Here is a 19,308-nt window from a genome sequence, read left to right as displayed (position 1 = left end):
GACTGGACCTGAAGGACTTGTGATGACAAATGCTATCTACCTCCAGAGAAAGACCTGATGGAGTCTGAATGCATTTTGAAGCATACTGTTTTTTTCGCTTTATTATTTGTGTGTGTTTTTGGAGGGCAGTCTCTGTTTTCTTTTGAAACATAACTAATATGGGAGTATGTTTTGCACAACTGCACATGTGTAACTTATAGTAAGTTGCTCACCATCTCAGGGAGGTAAGAGGAAGGGAGAGAAAATTTGGAACTCAAAATTAAAAAAAAGAATGTTAATTGTTTTTATGTGTATTTGGGGAAAAAATAAAATATTAATTTAAAGAGACACATTTCCTTTTGTCATCTTTTGTTTTTCCACAGGTGGATAGGCCCTCCGTCACCTTTTTCGCTGGAATGTCACATCACTGAACATTCCCTGTCCCCACCCCCCCAATTGTTTTGTCTGGTAAGGAGATTTTTTTCTTTATCTTCTTTGCTAGTCTAGAAGTTAGTTCTTGTCTTTGTTTGCAGTCTCATTCCTCTTTTGCCCCAGATTAAACTCCCGAGGTATAGAGAAGTGACATCATGGAGTCAGGTACTAGACACTGTATTGTACACTTTATAAAAGCGATCTCACTTGATTTGATCCTTACAACAACCCTGCAAGGAAGGGGCTGTTGTTATTGTCCTTTAACGGTTGAGGAAATTGAGACAAAGAGAGGTTAAGTGACTTGCCCAAGGTCACACAGCAAGTAAATATTGAAGTCCTGACTTGAACTCTGGTCTTCCTGACTCCAGAGTAACTCTTTAAGCACTGTACCACCTAGCTGCCTAAGTATTCCCTCTCTCCTTGTTTCTCTTTTTATGATCTAGTCATACACACCCACACCCATATTCCTAATAATAGCCACCCTCAAACTACGGATCTGCAGATGTATGTATATGCGTTTTGGTCTGGCTCTGTGATTTTCTGGGTGTGGAGAGCTCTGGCTGAATGAAGGTTGGCATCTCTTCGGTAATTTACAGTCTTAGAGAATTGTCCAGGGCCCTGAAGGCACAGGTGACTTGGTGGTGGTCACACAGCTTGTATGTGTACAGAAGAACTTGAATCCAGGCCTTCCTGACTTCAGGTCTGCTTCTTCTGTGTGTCTGTGTGTGTCTGTGTCTGTGTCTGTCTGTGTGTGTGTGTTTACATATGAACCTTACTGTTTTTTTCCATTTCACTCCCAAAAATCATTTTTATATTGAACTGCTTTCCATCGATGGGTGGTTTTTTTAAATTATGTACTACGACCTTTAATTTGTACCATTTAGAAAGCTGTCATTACACTGGTCTAATGCATTTTAGTAACATTTCACTGCTGAAAATGGCTATTTTCACTTTTGATTATATTAATGTAATCCTTATCTGTTTCCAATTGTGTGTCTTTCATTCCTTTTCCTTACAGGATTCTGTCACACAAGTAAGAAAAGATGGGGAATAAGCAAACAAATTGCCGTCGCAGTCACTTTTCTCGGTTTCTACCTGAAGAACAGGCTGAGATTGATGGATTGTTTGCTGCCATAACAGGGGGTTTGGAGATGATAACCTGTGGAAAGAACAGAAAACCTTTCCCAATCCCTATGTCTTTGAAACTGTTACAGGCAAGAATAAGAGACAATTTTGAGTGTTCTGGAATGGAGTTTTTCAATTTAATGCATTACTTTGTGCCGTGGTGAGACTGGAAGAGCATGACTGTAGATAGGACCCAGTGTGGCAGTTGACATGTTTTGTGTTACATTCACACTGTGTACAAAGTTCCTTATGAATATAGATATGTCCTATGTCCTGGTAATTTCATATCGCTTCCTGTGAAATCATGAAGCAACATATTTTAAGACCTAACTCAGGAATAACTAAAATGCCATCATCCGGCTTCCTCGTTTTAATCCCTGTGGCCTGCAAGTTCCTCATCTGTGCAGTGAGAGGGCTGGACTAGAATGACCTCCAAAGTCTCTTCCCCTTTAAATCTGTGATCCTAGAACTAAACAATTATCAGCCTCTGTCATTTTAGGAAATTAGTCATTGACTCTTCAATCTCTGCCTGGTGAAATGTGTGATATTTAGTTACTCTAGTAAGACTGAAGCCTGACTAGTAACCAAAATACTTAGGAAATATCAGCTTTGGGGTATTATGTGTTTCTAAATGAACATATTAAAATCGAATCAATTTCTTAAATAATTATTCACTACTTGATATTTTTGAAACTATCACATGAAGGTAACAGTAAGCTGTGTATTATTACATTTTGCCACTTTGGTGTACAGTGAGAAAGCAAACCAAATTTACTGAGACAGATATTTGTAGTGAAGGAAATCCCAATCCAGAATATGATAAATAGAATAGAAAAATCAAAAGAAAAGACAACTCTAAGGGAGTAAAGTTTGTCTGTGTATTGATTTCATTGGTGGTTATCTTTTATTCATATGCTTCTCACTCCATGGAAAGAGCAGTAGGTAATTTTAGAGTGGCAAAAGCACCACATTGAGTATTAGGACACTGGATCTAGGTATTGGTTTGGAGTGCACGAACCACTGGCAGAGTACAAAATAGTCTCAGTCCAGGCTCTTGACTCTCCTGAGTCGTATCCACTCTCTTTTGGGGTTTCTTTAGCTTCCTGGCACCAATAAACCCAGAAGCCTGAGACTATGATAACATTGGTTTTAGCAGCAGTGACTGGGGAAGGTGGGTGGGTTGTAATCAACAATAAAACAGACCCATGTAATTTTGTCACTTTTATAGCCCTTAGTAATGTTGCAAGATTTTCTCATGTGGCCTAGGTGATGGGTAAGTTTAGCCACTTAGATGATTTGGTGAATCTAGGATCTCATCACTGTAAATACTCAGAAATCATAGATTAAAGCCCATTCCTGCCATCTTCTCCTCTTTAATGTGATCACTCACAAATCATCCCAGTGGGGCATTGTGGGGATACTAGTAGAGCACATGGAATATATGTTGTTCCTCTTTTGTTTTTATTGTACCCACTTCTTTTTTTGCATCATACATTTGACTTCCTTCATGCTGCTTCTTTTGTTCAGTTCTTCATTAGGAATAGGATGTAGCCTATTTCTGACCACCACGTACTTTTCTGTTGCCCTTGGGTTGACCCATAACTTTGGTGACTGTAGTGGTATATCACTAGCAGCCATACAGCATCATTTGGAAGAATAGGCCTTTGTTTCAAGGAAAAACTTGGGGCCGTTAAAAACCGTGTAATTTCCCAAATGCGGTAGTCTGCTTTCTTCCTCTTATTTGATTCTGGGCTCAGTTTATCATCTATCTTTAGTATCCATCCAAGATCTACAGACTGGTGAATAAACTCTGTGGGCTGTCCATGCAACTGAATACCTTCTGTGGACAATAAGCATTCTTCTTTTTCTAGGAAAAAAAAGTAGATGGTAGGTGGAATTACTCCGAGTGATTATGGATCTCATTTAGGAGGCTTTGCAGTATTCTGGGGCTGTTGATCAGTACAGTGTCTTTTGTAAATAGGAAAGTGTAGAAGATTTCACCGTCTGTGGGGAATCCATTTTTGATTTGGACACCCCCACGACGATGGTAAACATATTCAGCAAATTCTCTTTTGGAAATGGTCATGCGTGAGCACCATGGGCACTTGTATTCTCTGTAATATTTTATTCTGTGGTGAAACTGTAGCAATGCGGCCTGTTGTGGAATGCTGTTTATATAATCCACCTACTGCCTTCTCATAGCTTCGTTAAGGATAGGCAAAGTGAACATATGGGTATGTAGTTATTTATTTTCTCCATAGCCATTTTTTAAAAAGCAGTAATAGCATTGATTTTTTTTTCTGAGAGTTTTATATTTGTTATTCTCCCTCATGTTGACTCCAGCATCGACTTCCTGTGTGTAGACATCTTCTAGTATAACTGTTTTCCCAGCTTCCTTTTCTTTAGTATCTTTTCTACTTTCTTGTACATCATCTCAGGGACTCTATCGTTTAGATGTGGTGGCTCCACCATCATTAACCAAGAGGAAAGTTTGTCATAGAATCTTGATAGAGTGTTTCCATTTTTAGATGTTTGTCTTCTGCCTTCTTCCAGTGTTGTTTTTAAATGCCCTTGGCTTGATATGATTTAGTTGGGTCTCTCACCAAACTTTTTGTAAACTCGGATTTTTTCTCCTGTACTGCTTCGTGATTTTTTTTACAGTGTGAAATGGTATTTGTCACAGTCTCAGTTGATGAACATTTATTAATTAGCACTGTGCTAATCTGCCAACATTTTCTTCCCTAACATTTTATAAACAGGTTTCTATTCTAAGTCTTGCCTGCATATCTTACTGCTTGGAAAAGGCAAGAAAATCAATTTCATTTTATTTGATACTTTGTCCTTGTCACGTCTAGTGCCATCTGACTTTCTTCTTGAACAAAATGCTTTATAATAGATAGTACATGATGCTTATATGTAGCTTCTAAATCTTTGTCCTGTCTTTATTTCTTACCCCTGAACCATATTTTATCCACACCTACTGCAGAAATGCAATTCAGCAAGGAAGTTAGCTGCCTACATTATTCACAAACAGGTATTGTGGGGAATATGAAAACAGTATCTCATCTCATCCTCAGGGAGCTTAGAGTCCAACTGAGTAGACAGCTTTTGTAGGTGAAGGATTAGAGGACTATGTGAGGCAGAATAGACTTAAGGGTCAAAATAAAAGTATCCTGGAAGGTTAAAAAAGGAAAAGTTCAGAGTAGCCTAAATGTGCTTTCTGGAAAAAGTGCGACTTAAGTGGTCCCTGGAAACATGAGAACTGTGAGAAGGGGGGTTGTGGAGTCCATTTGAGGTCTGTGGCTCAGGTCAAGGAGGGGTGATATGTGAGATCTCAGGGTCAGTGATGAGACAAGGTGAATGGAAAAGAGGGTGCTTGTGGGCAGGCAGTAAGACAGATGAGGATGAGCAAGTCAAGAGGAGTGAGGTTAAAGAGGACTTGGAAGGCCTGGAAAAGGAATTTAGACTGGATCCCATTGGTAAGGAGGAGCTATTTCATGTTCTTGAGCAGGGAGAATACTAGCATCTTATCTGATTTTAAAAGTTCTGTGAAATGACTTTATGGCAGTGGGAACTTAATGTTATAGGACTGTGTCATAAATGGATGATCAGCTAAATATAAATTACATTAGGGTTTTGAAATTTACATTGAAATTTGGTTATATTAATGATGTCATTGGAAAATCATTTCTGGTCAGAGCAGTTTATGTGTACCTGTCAAATGAAAGTGGTTTTTATCAGTCTTGATGCTGTAAGCTATTTTAACATTTTCTTTTTTTTTAATTTTCTTTTTTCCCCTCTCTTTACCCTAAATAGGCTTACCTTGGGGATGCCTTACCAGAGAAAATGACAATCAGGCTTTATGAAGGAATGAGGAATATTGACCTGATGGAGACTAACGTGGGTCCCACTGAATACGTCATCAAAGAACAGTTTGTAATTTTTATGTCAGAGCTATTGAAAGGAAGTGCAGGGGAGAAGAGCAACATGATCATGAAGATGTTACATGTGCCTGTTGAAAACGTGAAGGCCAGTCATATTCGCGAGGTAAAAGAAAGACGAGACCGTTTCAGAGAAATGTGCATTTCCTTGTTTTAATATCTGACACAGAACCCCAGGCCGTGTGACTGTTTGGTTCAGGTCAGAACTCTAATGCTTTTGTCAAAACTTCGAGAGCAGTCTTGAAAATAAATTAGGATGTTCAGTTGTGATTTCAGAGTTAATCAAATCATCAGGCCAAGATAGCACCATGGCATTTTTTTCTGTTGCATGTGATTTGGGTAGCAAAAACAATAAAATCTCCCCCCTCCCCCACATATGTAGGGTTATGGTGTGTATCAATGGTGGGAGAATCTGCCTTGATGAGCTCACAGATCCATTAGAGCAATGGCGTCAAATTCAGAGAGAAACCAGGGCCATTAAATTGTGTGTCAGTACCCTTACAGACCACATATTCGCTTAGTTTTAAAATGTGGTGTTACATGTATTTTATTGTATTTTTAAAATTTTGTTAAATATTTCCCAATTACATTTTAATCTGGTTTGGGCTGCTTGAGGACTGGTGTGGCCTACATGTTTGACCTCTCTGCATTAGATTATGGAGGAGGTTCATGCATTTGTTTTGTTAGAAGCTTTTTTCCCAAATCAGAAAATACCAGGCTCCTTGGGGCCAGAAAATGCTTAGGTATCAGAGAAAACAAAAAGTGGGATCTAGGGTAAAGATGTTATTTTGTTTCATGGGGTAGGAGAGTAGAGAAAACCATTTAAAATTGAGGGGTAAGCACCTAAAAACTGAAGTGGGTAGAAAGAAGGGAAGAGTTTGTCAAAATAGACCTTAATTCCCCTTCACTAAAACAAACGTTTTGCTTTTCCTTGTTGCTGAGGCTCAGTCCAGCAAGGTCATTGACACCTATACTTATCAATTATTTTTCTTTTGTATTTCTTCAGCCATTTTTCCTCTGTGGCTTCCCTTCTTGTGCTTAAGCTACAGATTAATATGCACAATTTCAAATATCCTTCTTCCTTCTGAAATTTCCTTTAGCCCTCGAAATTCATTTGTGATAATATATTGTATGGTGGATCATACCCTGTCAGTCTCTAAAATCATAGAATTGGAAGGGACTTTAAAGCGTACCTAGTCCCACCCTTACCTGAAGCATGAACCTCTTTTAGAATAGCCCTGACACATGAGTACCTGGTTAAACACCTATAGTGACAAGAAACTCACTCTTTCTCAAAGTGGGCCATTCCATTTTGGGACTTTTCTATTTGCTATATTTTATATCAAGCCCAAATCCTCTTCCACCCAACTACTATCCATTAGTTTTAGTTTTCTCCTTTGGAATCCAGGAGAACAAGTTTAATGCCTTTTGTAAATATCCCCTGAAATTTGCATGTCTCTCATCTTCTTTTTCTTTATATAGTTTATCAGTGTAATGTTACTGTTATTATTAATTACAAGGTTGTCATAGTTTGAGAGATCCAATTAACATTAAGAGTTTCTGTAAGAGCTAGGATGTAGTAATTGGCAGTAGTGGGAAGCAAAGCTTCCTCCTCCTGTTTCTCATGCTGTAATGAAATTTATTCTTGGCCTACAGTGAAAGTGTTATTAATGATCAAATTTTGATCTTGAAGTTTACAGAGGATCTTATTACCTCTGTGGTACATGTGCTGGACTACAGAAATGAACTGAAAGGCTGGAATGTGAAGAAAAGTCAGGATTTTTGCTCCGGTGTGAAGGCATTGGCTATTCAACTGCTCTCAGCACTGAAACGAGGCAAGTTCCCTTTTAGCCTGTCCTGGGAAATGTAAGTGGGAAGGTACAGGGGTGATCAGGCACTCACAAGGTCCTTGTTAACTGAAGATTAACACGGGGATAGGGGCTACGTAAAATCATGAAATTATCAAGTTGTGAGGGATCTGAGATCGCAGCTACTGCCCAACATGTGGAACACATTGCCAGTGTCCCCAGGCCTCACTTGAAGACCTTTGATGATCACTCCTCCCCATGGCAGCCTGTCCTATTTGGGTGCAACTCTAATTGTTAGGGAGTTTAGCGGGGTGGTTTCTTCCAGTCCTGCCCTCTGTGATCAACAAGTCTGATTTTTTTTTTTTTGTTGAAATGCTGTTAGCATCAAAGAAATTCTAGATATGAACTCAGCAGCCTTAGATGTTAACATTCACTTTCCCTCTTTACTTTGACTTGAGTCAGTTTAAAGGTAGGAAATGGGAGCTGAGGTGAGCCTGTAGTACAAATTGCTCACAGGAGAAAATGCAATTCGGATATGGCTCTCTGTATTCCAAAGTGTAGAACATCCTTTTAAAAGAAGGATCCTAGGAGGCAGCATGGAGAACACAATAGAGAACCTGGCTGGGAATCAAGACCCCTGGGTTCAGATTCTGTCTCTGACACATAAAGGCTATATCACCCTAGGCAAGTCATATATCCTCTCAGTATTCTAGGCAACTTTCATAAGACTATAAATTGTAGGATAATTGTCTACTACATTGGTAGATGGAGTATCCCTCCCTTCCCTCCCTCTTCCCTGCCTTTTGCTCCCTAGCCCAGTGAAATCATAGGTATAGAATTAAAAAAAAAACAACAAAAGAAAACAGAAATGATATTTAAAAAATACAGCATGATATAGTGGATAGAGAGCTGATCCTGAAGTCAGGAAGAGCTGGGTCCAAATTCTGCCACTGACATATACTGAGTAGAGTGACTCCAGGATAAGTTACTTAAAATGAATGGGTGATATGGTAGATACAGCACCAAGTCTGGAGTCAGGAGTTCAAATATGGCCTCACTCACTCACTAGCTATGTGACTCTGGGCAAGTCACTTAACCTTTTGCCTCATTTTCCTCATCTGTCAAATGGAGAAGGAAATGGCAAACCTCTCCAGTATCTTTGTCAAGATAACTCCACATGGGGTCAAGAGTTAGACATGTCCAAAATGACAAAAACCCCAGTTAACAGCAACAAAACTGTTGCTGGTTTACATTGGTCCAGGGATTTTCCCAACAAGAGGAATATTAGGTCTGACCCGAAATCTCACGTTTGGAACAAAACAAACAAAAAGAAAGGTCATGTCTAGGATGTCAAGAAATAGGGAAGTAGAATAGGAAACTTTACATAGTAACATTAATATCTTTTAGCAAATTATACTGAGCAAAGTCATGCTCAGGAAAAAATTTGTTCTATTAGAACAAGCTTGAAAAAAATTTTTTTAAAGCCAACCCAGGTCACACTTCTTCTGCAGAATATGTAGTGTATAATGGATCCCTGTATGTATCTTAGAGATCCCAGCATGGTATGATGGAAAGAGGATTGATTTGGAATTGGAAGACCAGATTCCTAGCTCTAGCATTGCCTTGAACACCTGGCTTCAGAGTTCTGACCTATAGTTTTGAGGGGTTTGAATCAGCTCAGGTGTTTTGAGTCTAGCATCATGGCACTACTTCCCATTGTCCCTCCTTCTTCCCTCCTGCTGTCTTCCTTAATGCTAAAATAGGAGTGCCAGTATTAGTAGAGCCTTAACTGGCAGGTAAGGGTCTGAGTTCTACTCTTGGGTTATAATAATAATTAGCATTTATCTAGTGCTTGGAAGTCTGCAAAGTGTTTTGCATATTTTAATTTGGTTTTGCTAACTAACTATCTGATCCTAAGTAAATCACTTCTGACTCTCTGTGGGCTGGTTTTCTGTTCCATAAAATGAAAGGTTAGTGATGTGATAGAGTGGAAAGAGCCCAGATGTGGAATCAGAAGACCTGCGCTAGGTGATGGGGCTGTTGACAGACCAATGCATGGTTCCTGTCCTCCTAGCGCTCAGGCCAATAGGTGACATGGCAGATATGCCAAACGACTCTCATACAAAGTATGGCGGTGATCTAATGGGAGGAAAGCTCACTCCTCCTTTGATGTACTCTGGGGAAAGGGAAGCAGGTAAGTCATCTTCAGAGGCTAAGTCCTTTCCTGTTTTTCAGTCATTCCTTTATCAGATCCTGATCTCATGAAAGGGTCAGATAAACCCATTGGTAATATGGTATAAATAAAGCCTGAATCCCTTGTCAGGGTTGGGAGTATAATATTTCAATCCTCTGGGAACACAACTTTAAATAATAAGTTGGCCAAGTTAAACAAAAACCTTAATGATGCTTGAGGAGGTAGGTGTGTAATACTTGCTCCAGGGCAATATTCCCAAAAATATCACCCCAAATATCTCCATAACAGCTTGTATTTGTCCACAAACTCTTGGAGGTTAGGCAGGAGTGTCTTTGTGTCTTTAGCCTCCCCCCTTTACCTTCCTCTCTAGGTGCCCAGTGTCTTCCAGATTTCCAGACACCCCCTTCCTATCAGAAGTAGAAAGGACTTGATTTTTATCCATTTATGTTTGTTGGCTGATTTATATTTAAGTGTGAACAAGTTTCTAGTAATGTTGGCTTAACAATTGTATTTTAAGCCTTTTAGCTCCCTATTTTAGAATGAAAAGCTTTGTTCCTCCTAAAGACATTTCTGGCATCAGCAAGTTGGCAGAAGGAAACTTCAGTGGAGCTAGAGGAACTCTGAAATTACTCTGTGAAAAATCAGACCGTATCACAGGATTTAAAACTGGAAAGAACCTTAGATATTATATGGTTTGGTCCTTTTTCTCTAAGGTGACTACGGAGGGAGGTGCAGAAGAAATGATCTGCAGGGTCTTTTCCTCTTTTTCCCCATGCCTCCTCTTGAGAGATCAGTCAATCACCAGCATTCATTTACTGCCTGTTATGTGACTGACATTGTGCCAAGCACTCAGAATATAAAGGCAGAATTGAAACAGTACCTGTCCTGGGTGAACTAGCAGGTGTCTGGGGAGATAACGGAGCTGTCTCTGTGGCCTCAGAGGTCATCTCTGCCACCCGCTTCATTTTATAGATGAGGAAACGGAGACCCACAAAGAAGAATGTCAAAGCCCAAGGTCATACAAGGAGACTAAGTAGGTGAACTGGGATTTGAACTTTGACTCCAAATGCTGTGTACCAGAGAAGTAGTGCTGATGCTGGGGAGCAGAAGAGTTAGGCATTCAGGCTTCTTCCAGGGTGTGGAGCCTGTCTGGTTCTAATGCTGATCTGCTTGGCAAACCCTTTCTTTCCAGACTTACCTCCACATCATTCTCTTCTCTGCTTGAGACCTTCTACCTTAACCCATCTCCCTGCTTCCATGGCTTTCAAATATCTGTCTGTCTATCTTGATTAGATGGAGATATATATATATATATATATATATATATATATATATATATGTATGTATGTATGTATGTATATATAATGTTCCCAGCACATTTAATATGATTTTAGTTGATGTTTAAGATATCTTCATTCCAGAATCCCTTACCCTACTTCTGATGTTCTAGAACTCATCTCTGTCCCTTCTAAATTATAATAATGCTAATTACAGTATCATTAAGTCACAAAATGTTTGATAACAAAGTTTGACTACAAACATTTTAACCAGGAAAAGGTTAAAAAATCAATAGAATGAGTTATTAATTGTGGAAATTCATTTATCAGTAGGCCCTTGAGAGTGGTATATTTTGGTACATGTTAAAGTCATACTATATAACTGGCTTCTTAATTCTACCCAGCCCTAAGCCTGATCCTATCCACTGGTGACTTAAATTTCAAAATGATTTTTGTGGGCTTAGTTAGGAATCTAAACATCAATTAATGTTGTCTCTGTTGGAAAATCCATAGCAGTCTATTTCTTCTTTTCTTCATCTGAGTATTTCTTATTTTTGTGAGCATTCATCTGTTTCCTTACATGTAATGCATGTAATTGGGCAAAATAGTTTCTGATAATTTCCTTTATTTCCTCTTTAATTTCTCCTTTGTAAGTTCTCCTTTTTCATTTTTGGTATGAACAATTTGGTTCTCTTTTTAAAAATTAGGTTAGCTAACTATTTTATTATTTTTAAAAACTAGTTCCTAGTTTTATTTATCAATTTGTGGTCTTTTTGCTTTCAATTTTATTAATCTCTCCTTAATTTTCAGATTCTCTGCTTTGATTCAGTTTGGTATTTTAACTCAAGTTTTAAAAACTGCAGGCCCAGCTGATTACTTCGTTCTTTCTTTTGTTGATGAAAGTGTTTAGAGATACAGATCTTCCCCTCAGAACTACTCTAGCTACGTCCCAAAAGTTTATGTGTCTTATTATTGTCACCTTCTTTGATGAAATTTTTTTAGTATTTCTATAGTTCTTTTAACAATCAGTTCTTTAGAATTATTTTAAATTATTTCTTCATGAGTATTTTATTGAATATTATTTTTGTTGCTTACGGTCTGTAAATGATTTGCTTAGTATTTCCGCTTTTCTACCTTTTTTTGGTGATGTCTTCATGTCCCAATATGCAGTCCGTTTTTGTAAAGGTGCCATGTATAGTTGAGAAATATATAAATTCCTTTCTACTTCCATTCAATAATTGCCAGAAATCTGTCATCTTTAATTTCTTTAATGTTCTCTTCTGGTCCTTAACTTCTTTCTTGTTTATCTTTTTGTTAGATTTGTCTGTATCTGAAAGAGGTACTTTAAGGCCCCCACTATTACAGCTTTACTGTCTGTTTATTTCTTCTCCCAATTTGATTTACTTTTTCCTTAAGTATTTAGATGCTATGATATTAGATGAATATATATGAAGTATTGATATTAATTCATTATCTTTGCTACCTTTTAGCATAATATAATTTCCTTGGTTGTCTTTTTTTTTTTTTTTTACTTTTTCTATATTCACAGTAGACTTATATGAAACCATGATTCCTACCACTCCTTTTTTGAATTCAGGTGAAGCATAATATATTTTGGTCTAGCTTCCCAATTTAACTTTGTGAATCTTTGTGTTTCTTGTAAATAACGTATTATCAGATTCTGTTTTCTAATGTGTTCTTCTGTATTCCATTTTATGAGTGATTTTTTCCCCAGTCTGCTGTGGTACCCTATATATATAGTGATGTAAATGGAAAGTATTTTAAGGAAAGCAAAAGAACTAAAAAATGGGTGGTGGTGGCCAGGGAAGGCTTCAAGGAGAATGTGGCATCTAGGGGAGCAGAGACGAGAAAGGAGAGCCTCCCTGGCATGGCTGGGCTAAGGAATGGAAATTCAGTGCTGATTTTGGGGAACAGCTAATAAACCACTTTGGCTGGAACATTAAACTTGTGAAGAGTGGTAGTATAAAATGAGGTCAGAACAGTAGGCTGACATTTACAGGTGAAGAAATAGGCTTGAAGAGAGATGACTTGCTCTGGGTGACACATTGAGTTAGTAAACTGACAGAACTATCTCTAGACCCCCTTCTGGAGGCTCGCACCACTCTCAAGAGCTGATAGAATGTTGTGATGCTTCTAGCACTACTATTACTACTACTAATAATAAAAGCTGAAGGAGGAGCCAAGATTAGGGGCAGCCACCCAGCTGAATTCTCTCAACATCCTGCCCCACCCCTAACTTTAAAATAACACCTCAAATTAAATTTTGAAGTGGCAGAGGCAACAAAAGGTCAGGGTGGGACATTTTTTTTCTGGACTAAGAAAAGTTAGGAGGTTGGTAGGAGGAGTTTGTAACACTAAGATAGAGGCTGGTCCAGAGCTCACATGTGTGGCAGCAGCAATGGTGGCCACCAGAGCAGCAGCAGCAGCTTGGGGAACTCTCAGCTCAAAGACAGTAAGGGGATTGAATGACTAGTTAAAAAGAGATTACAGGAGACTTTTTACTGGCTCTGAGTATGGCTGGCACCGATTGGCAACTCTGTTAGTCATATGTAATTCTACATATGGTTATAGGTCCAAAGTGGAGAGGATTGCTAGGGGTTGATTACAGGGAGTAGGGGCCCTGGTCACAGATCTACAGCAAAGAGAGGATTAGTGCTTGCAGCTTTTGGGGGACCAGGGACTCTTCCTGTGTAAAGACCAAAGCATAGACCAGGAAAGCAGTGAACATCTCTCTCCCAGGATCACACCACTGGAAGCACCAGAAACTTGTAGAATCCCAGAACTAGCTCTGAAAACAGCAGCATGAAAAAAACCTGAAACCTGGGGCTTGCATCCCGATCACTAGGTAAACTGAACCCGAATTTAACATAAAATTCAAAGTCAAGCAATAGACTGGAAAAATGAGCAAACAACCACAAAAGCTACTACAATGGCAGGAAAGACTAAGACATAAACTCAGAAGTCAACCATGAAAAAACAGCTATATAAAAAAGCCTTGGGGGCGGAGCCAAGATGGCAGCTGGAAAGCAGGGACTTGCATGAGCTCCCTGCCAGGTCCCTCCAAAAACCTATAAAAAATGGCTCTGAACAAATTCTAGAACTGCAGAACCCACAAAATAGCAGAGGGAAGCAGGGCTCCGGCCCAGGACAACCTGGATGGTCGCTGGGTGAGGTCTATCGCGTAAGGAGCTGGGAGTGGAGGGGAGCGGAGCCCAGCATGGGGGGCAGCAGGACCAACCAGACCAGGAGCCGGGCAGAACAGGCCCTAGCACCCTGAATCAGTGAGCTGTGGCAGATATCAGACTTATCAACCCACAAACACCAAAGACAACAGAGAAGGTTAGTGGGAAAAGCTGCGGGGGACAGAGTGGAAGGAGTTTGCAGTTCAACCACTGCCCTGGGGGGGGGCGGTGGCGCAGCGGGGGTGGTGCAGCTACAGAAATACAGCTGCAATTGCTTCCAGCCCCAGGCCCACCTGGTGGGAGGAATTAAGTGGCTGATCAGAGTAGGAGTGCAGAGCCTGCTGAAGAGCTGAGTCAGGTCAAGGTTGGCGGTTCTTGGGGAAGGAGGAGTGCTGGTGTGGCAGAGCTGGCTGTATAGAAATAGCTCTGAAAATAACAGTGCATCCCCTCAAGCTTGGAACAGAGTACTCTTTACAAGCGGTCATACCCGATGGAAAAACTCAAGGGTCAAGTAAATTGGCTGGGAACATGGCCAGGCAGCGAAAATGGACTCAGATTCAGTGTCAAACTTTGGAATCTTTCTTTGGTGACAAAGAAGACCAAAACATACAGCCAGAAGAACTAAACAAAGTCAAAGAGCCTACATCAAAAGCCTCCAAGAAAAACATGAACTGGTCTCAGGCCATGGAAGAGCTCAAAAAGGATTTGGAAAAGCAAGTTAGAGAAGTAGAGGAAAAATTGGGAAGAAAAATGAGAATGATGCGAGAAAACTATGAAAAACAAGTCAATGACTTGCTAAAGGAAAACCAAAGAAATACTGAAAAAAATACTGAAGAAAACCCTACCTTAAAAAATAGACTAACTTGAATGGCAAAAGAACTCCAAAAAGCCAATGAGGAGAAGAATGCCTTGAAAGGCAGAATTAGCCAAATGGAAAAGGAGGTCCAAAAGACCACTGAAGAAAATACCACCTTAAAAATTAGATTGGAGCAAGTGGAAGCTAGTGACTTTATGAGATATCAAGATATTATAAAACAGAACGAAAGGAATGAAAAAGTGGAAGACAATGTGAAATATCTCTTTGGAAAAACCACTGACCTAGAAAATAGATCCAGGAGAGATAATTTAAAAATCACTGGACTACCTGAAAGCCATGATCAAAAAAAAAAAGCCTAGATATCATCTTTTAAGAAATTATCAAGGAGAACTGCCTTGATATTCTAGAGCCACAGGGTAAAATAGAAATTGAAAGAATCCACAGATTGCCTCCTCAAAAAGATGCCAAAAAGAAAACTCCTAGGAATAGTGTTGCCAAATTCCAGAGCTCCCAGATCAAGGAGAAAATACTGGAAGCAACCAGGAAGAAACAATTTGAGTATTGTGGAAACATAATCAGAATAATACAAGATCTAGCAGCTTCTCCATTAAAGGATCGAAGGGCTTGGCATACGATATTCTGGAGGTCAGTGGAACTAGGATTAAAACCAAGAGTCACCTACCCAGCAAAGCTGAGTATCATGCTCCAAGACAAAATATGGATTTTCAATAAAATAGAGGACTTTCAAGCTTTCTCAGTGAAAAGACCAGAGCTAAATAGAAAATTTGACTGTCAAACACAAGAATCAAGAGAAGCATGAAAAGGTAAACAAGAAAGAGAAATCACAAGGGATTTACTAAAGTTGAACTGTTTTGTTTACATTTCTACTTGAAAAGATGATGTATATGATGCATGTGACCTCAGTATTAGGGTAGCTGAAGGGAATATGTATATGTGTATATATGTGTGTGTGTGTGTGTATAGTTTGTGTGTGTATGTATATATGTGTGTGTGTGTATATATATATATATATATATATATATATATATGTATATATATATATATATATATATATATATATATATATATAGAGAGAGAGAGAGAGAGAGAGAGAGAGAGAGAGAGAGACGGAGAGAGAGAGAGAGAGAGAGAGACAGAGAGCACAGGGTGAGTTGAATATGAAGGGATGATAGAAAGGGAGAGATAGAATGGGGTAAATTATCTCGCTTAAAAGTGACAAGAAAAAGCAGTTCTGTAGGAAGGGAAGAGGGGGCAGGTGAGGGGGAATGAGTGAATCTTGCTCTCATTGGATTTGACCTGAGGAGGGAATACCATACACACTCAATTGGGTGTCTTACCCCATAGGAAAGAAGGAGGAAGAAGATAGAAAAGGGGGATGATGGAAGGGAGAGCAGATAGGGGGAGGAGGTAATCAAAAACAAACGCTTTCGAAAAGGGACAGGGTCAAGGGAGAAAATTCAATAAAGGAGGATAGGTTAGGAAGAAGTAAAATATAGTTAGTCTTTCACAACATGAGTATTGTGGAAGGGTTTTACATAATGATATGCATGTGGCCTATGTTGAATTGCTTGCCTTCTTAGGGAGGGGGGTGGGAAGGGAAGAGGGGAGAGAATTTGGAACTCAGAGTTTTAAAAACAGATGTTCAAAAACAACAAAAAAAAGTTTTTGCATGCAACTAGTAAATAAGATACACAGGCAATGGGGCATAGAAATTTATCTTACCCTGCAGGAAAGGAAAGGAAAAGGGAATGGGAGTGGGGTGACAGAAGGGAGGGCTGACTGGGGAACGGGGCAACCAGAATATACTCTATCTTGGAGTGGGTGGGAGAGTAGAAATGGGGAGAAAATTTGTAATTCAAACTCTTGTGAAAATCAATGCTGAAAACTAAAAATGTTAAATTAAAAAAAAATTTTAAAAAGCCTCAAATTAAAATGCTAATTGGACTCAAACCCAACGAGAATTCTTGGAAGAGTTAGAGATAAAGAGTGATAGAGGAAAAATTGAATAAAAGAAATGAGAGTGTTGCAAGAAAATTATGAAAAGAGAAGCTTGGTAAAAGAGGCACAAAAGTCCACTGAAGAGAAAAACTTCTTAAAAAGCAGCATTTTCCAAGTGGGAAGACTGCTACAAAATCTCGTCGAAGAAAATAATTCCTTAAAAATTGAATTGAGCAAGTAGAAGCTATAGAAATAGTAAAGTCAAAAGAATTTTTTAAAAATAGAAGAAAAAGTGAGATATCTCATTGGAAAGACAATTGACCTGGAAAATAGATAGAGGAGAGATAATTTAAGAATTATTGGACTACCTGAAAGCCATGACCAAAGAAGGAGCCTAGACCTCATATTACAAGAAATTATCAAGGAAAACTGCTGTGATTAGATCCAGAAGGTAAAATAGAAATTGAAAGAATCCACCAGTCACCTCCTGAAAGAGATCCCAAAAGGAAAACTCCTAGGAATATAACAGTCACATTCCAGAGCTTGCAGATAAAGGAGAAAATTCTTCAAGCAGCTAGAAAGAAATAATTCAAATATCATGGAGCCGCTGTCAAGATCACACAGGATTTAGCAGCTTCCGTGTTAGAGGAACAAAGGAATTGGAATAGAATTTCAACAAAGAATAACCTACCCAGCAAAACTGAGTGCAATCCTTTGGTGAGGGGGTGGGGGGTTATGGATATACATTTAATGAAATAGATGACTTTCAGGCATTCCTGATGAAGAGACCAGCACTGAATAAAAAATCTGACATTCAAACAGAAGATTCAAGAGAAGCATAAAAAGGTAAACAGGAAAGAGAAGTCATATGGGATCCAGTAAGGTTAAATTGTTTGCATTCCTACGTGGAAAGATGATACTTGTAACTCATGAGAACTTTATCATTATTAGGGCAGTTAGAAGGAGTTTATATAGGTAGAGGGCATAGGTTTGGGTCGACTTTTTTGGAATAATCTCCAAAAATAAAATAAAGGTGTGAGAAAGAGGAATGCACTGGTGTGTTGGTAAGCAGAATGGGCTCTTAGCATTTAGTTCAACCAAGTGCCCTTGAAGAATTTGGCTTTTGTTTCCTTTGAGTAATTCATTATGTTTCATTGAGTCTTACTAGGTTCTAAGCCCCAGGCCCAAACCCCTATTAGGTGTAAAACCTATGTGGGTGTGGATTGGTAACTAAGGTGGGGCCCAAGGTGGGGCTAACTAAGGGAGGGCCTAGTTTACACATGAGTTTGAATGATAGGTTTGGGACATCAGAGGCTCTTAGACCACGTGGGTTTAAGTTGCTTCTTTGTGACGATTCTAGATCACATGGGTGAGTTGCATGTGTGACTCACCCCTGACCCTGAAAAAGGTATAAAACCAGGAGTTGGTTTCCTCTTCTTTGGAGCTCTTACTCAGAATAGTGGTGGCGTGAGTGACTCTGGGCCAGCCCTAGTTATGAGCCCCTGGGCTGAACCTAGATGTTGGTAACTATGAATCTGTATTTGGTCTGTCTGTTGATGTTTGTAATTTGTTTGTAATTTGCTCTGAAGTTCAGTGTGCTGGTCTTTTCCCCTGAACTAAGTGAATGATATTTGTATGCTGAATTAAAGTAAGCTTGTCAACCCCTTAAACTTGCTTTCTTTATTAAAGTAGATCAAAAGAACCTGCGCTCTTGCAGTGTGTTGGCAGCTTTCTGGGTGCTGGTTGTGTTGGTCTTTCACCCCCACAACAGCTGCTAGCCAGATTGTTGAAACAACTGGGAGAAAGAGGAAAGGAGAGGTAGAATGGGGAAATCTTTCTCACCTAAAAAAGGCATGCAAGGAAGAGCTTTTACAGTGGAGGGGAAAATGGGTGTGGACGGTGGACCATGCTTGAACCTCACTCTCATTGTAATTAGTTCAAAGAGGGAAGAAAAAAATATATCCAAAACACATGCACATGCTCAGTTGTGTATAAAAATGTAACTTACCCAGTAGGGAAATAAGGGGAGGAGGAAAAAGGGGGGACAGTAATATGAAAGTGGATTAAGGAAAGCCATGCGTAGAAGCAAAATAAGCTTTCAAGGAGGGAAAAGATAAGAAGAGAGGAAGAAACAAAAGATAATGGGATGAAGGGAAATACACAGTTATGAATCATAACTGTGAATAGCATGAACTCACCCATAAAACAGAAATAGAGAGCAGAATAGATTAGAAACCAGAATCCAATGCAGAAAGATGCACATGCAGAGTTACAATAAAGGGCTGAAGCAGAATCTAAGATGTTTCATTCAGCTGAAGTAAAAAAGGCAGAGGAAACAACCATGATTTCAGACAAAGCAAAAATAGACCTAATTAAAAGTGATAATCAGGGAAACTACATTTTGCTAAAAGGTACCATAGATAATAAAATAATATCTAAAAGTTTTACAGAAAGTTTCTCTTATAAAGTCCTCATTTCTCAAATCTATAATAGAACTGAGTCAAATATGTATAAATAAGAGCCATTCTTCAATTGATAAATGGTCAAAGGATATAAGTAGTTTTCAGAAGAAA

The 19,308-nt window shown here is 39.1% G+C and overlaps 1 protein-coding gene across 1 annotated transcript in view; it reads left to right on the top strand.

Annotated features, from left to right (window-relative positions):
* The window catches only part of MEAK7 (MTOR associated protein, eak-7 homolog), a 47,916-nt gene that overhangs the window by 8,276 nt on the left and 20,332 nt on the right, over positions 1–19,308 (top strand). Inside the window, exons 2-5 of the mRNA XM_036750720.1 lie at positions 363–447; positions 1,430–1,625; positions 5,353–5,583; positions 7,171–7,312. Coding sequence (XP_036606615.1) covers positions 1,455–1,625; positions 5,353–5,583; positions 7,171–7,312 — 544 coding nt within the window. The 5' untranslated portion in view covers positions 363–447; positions 1,430–1,454. The remainder of the gene's footprint in view (positions 1–362; positions 448–1,429; positions 1,626–5,352; positions 5,584–7,170; positions 7,313–19,308) is intronic.

This window comes from Trichosurus vulpecula, chromosome 3 (genome assembly GCF_011100635.1).
Source record: "Trichosurus vulpecula isolate mTriVul1 chromosome 3, mTriVul1.pri, whole genome shotgun sequence".
In the NCBI taxonomy this organism is placed as follows: Eukaryota; Metazoa; Chordata; class Mammalia; order Diprotodontia; family Phalangeridae; genus Trichosurus; species Trichosurus vulpecula.
Note: the sequence above shows the minus strand (reverse complement) of the source record. Positions and strands in the feature narration are given on the sequence as shown.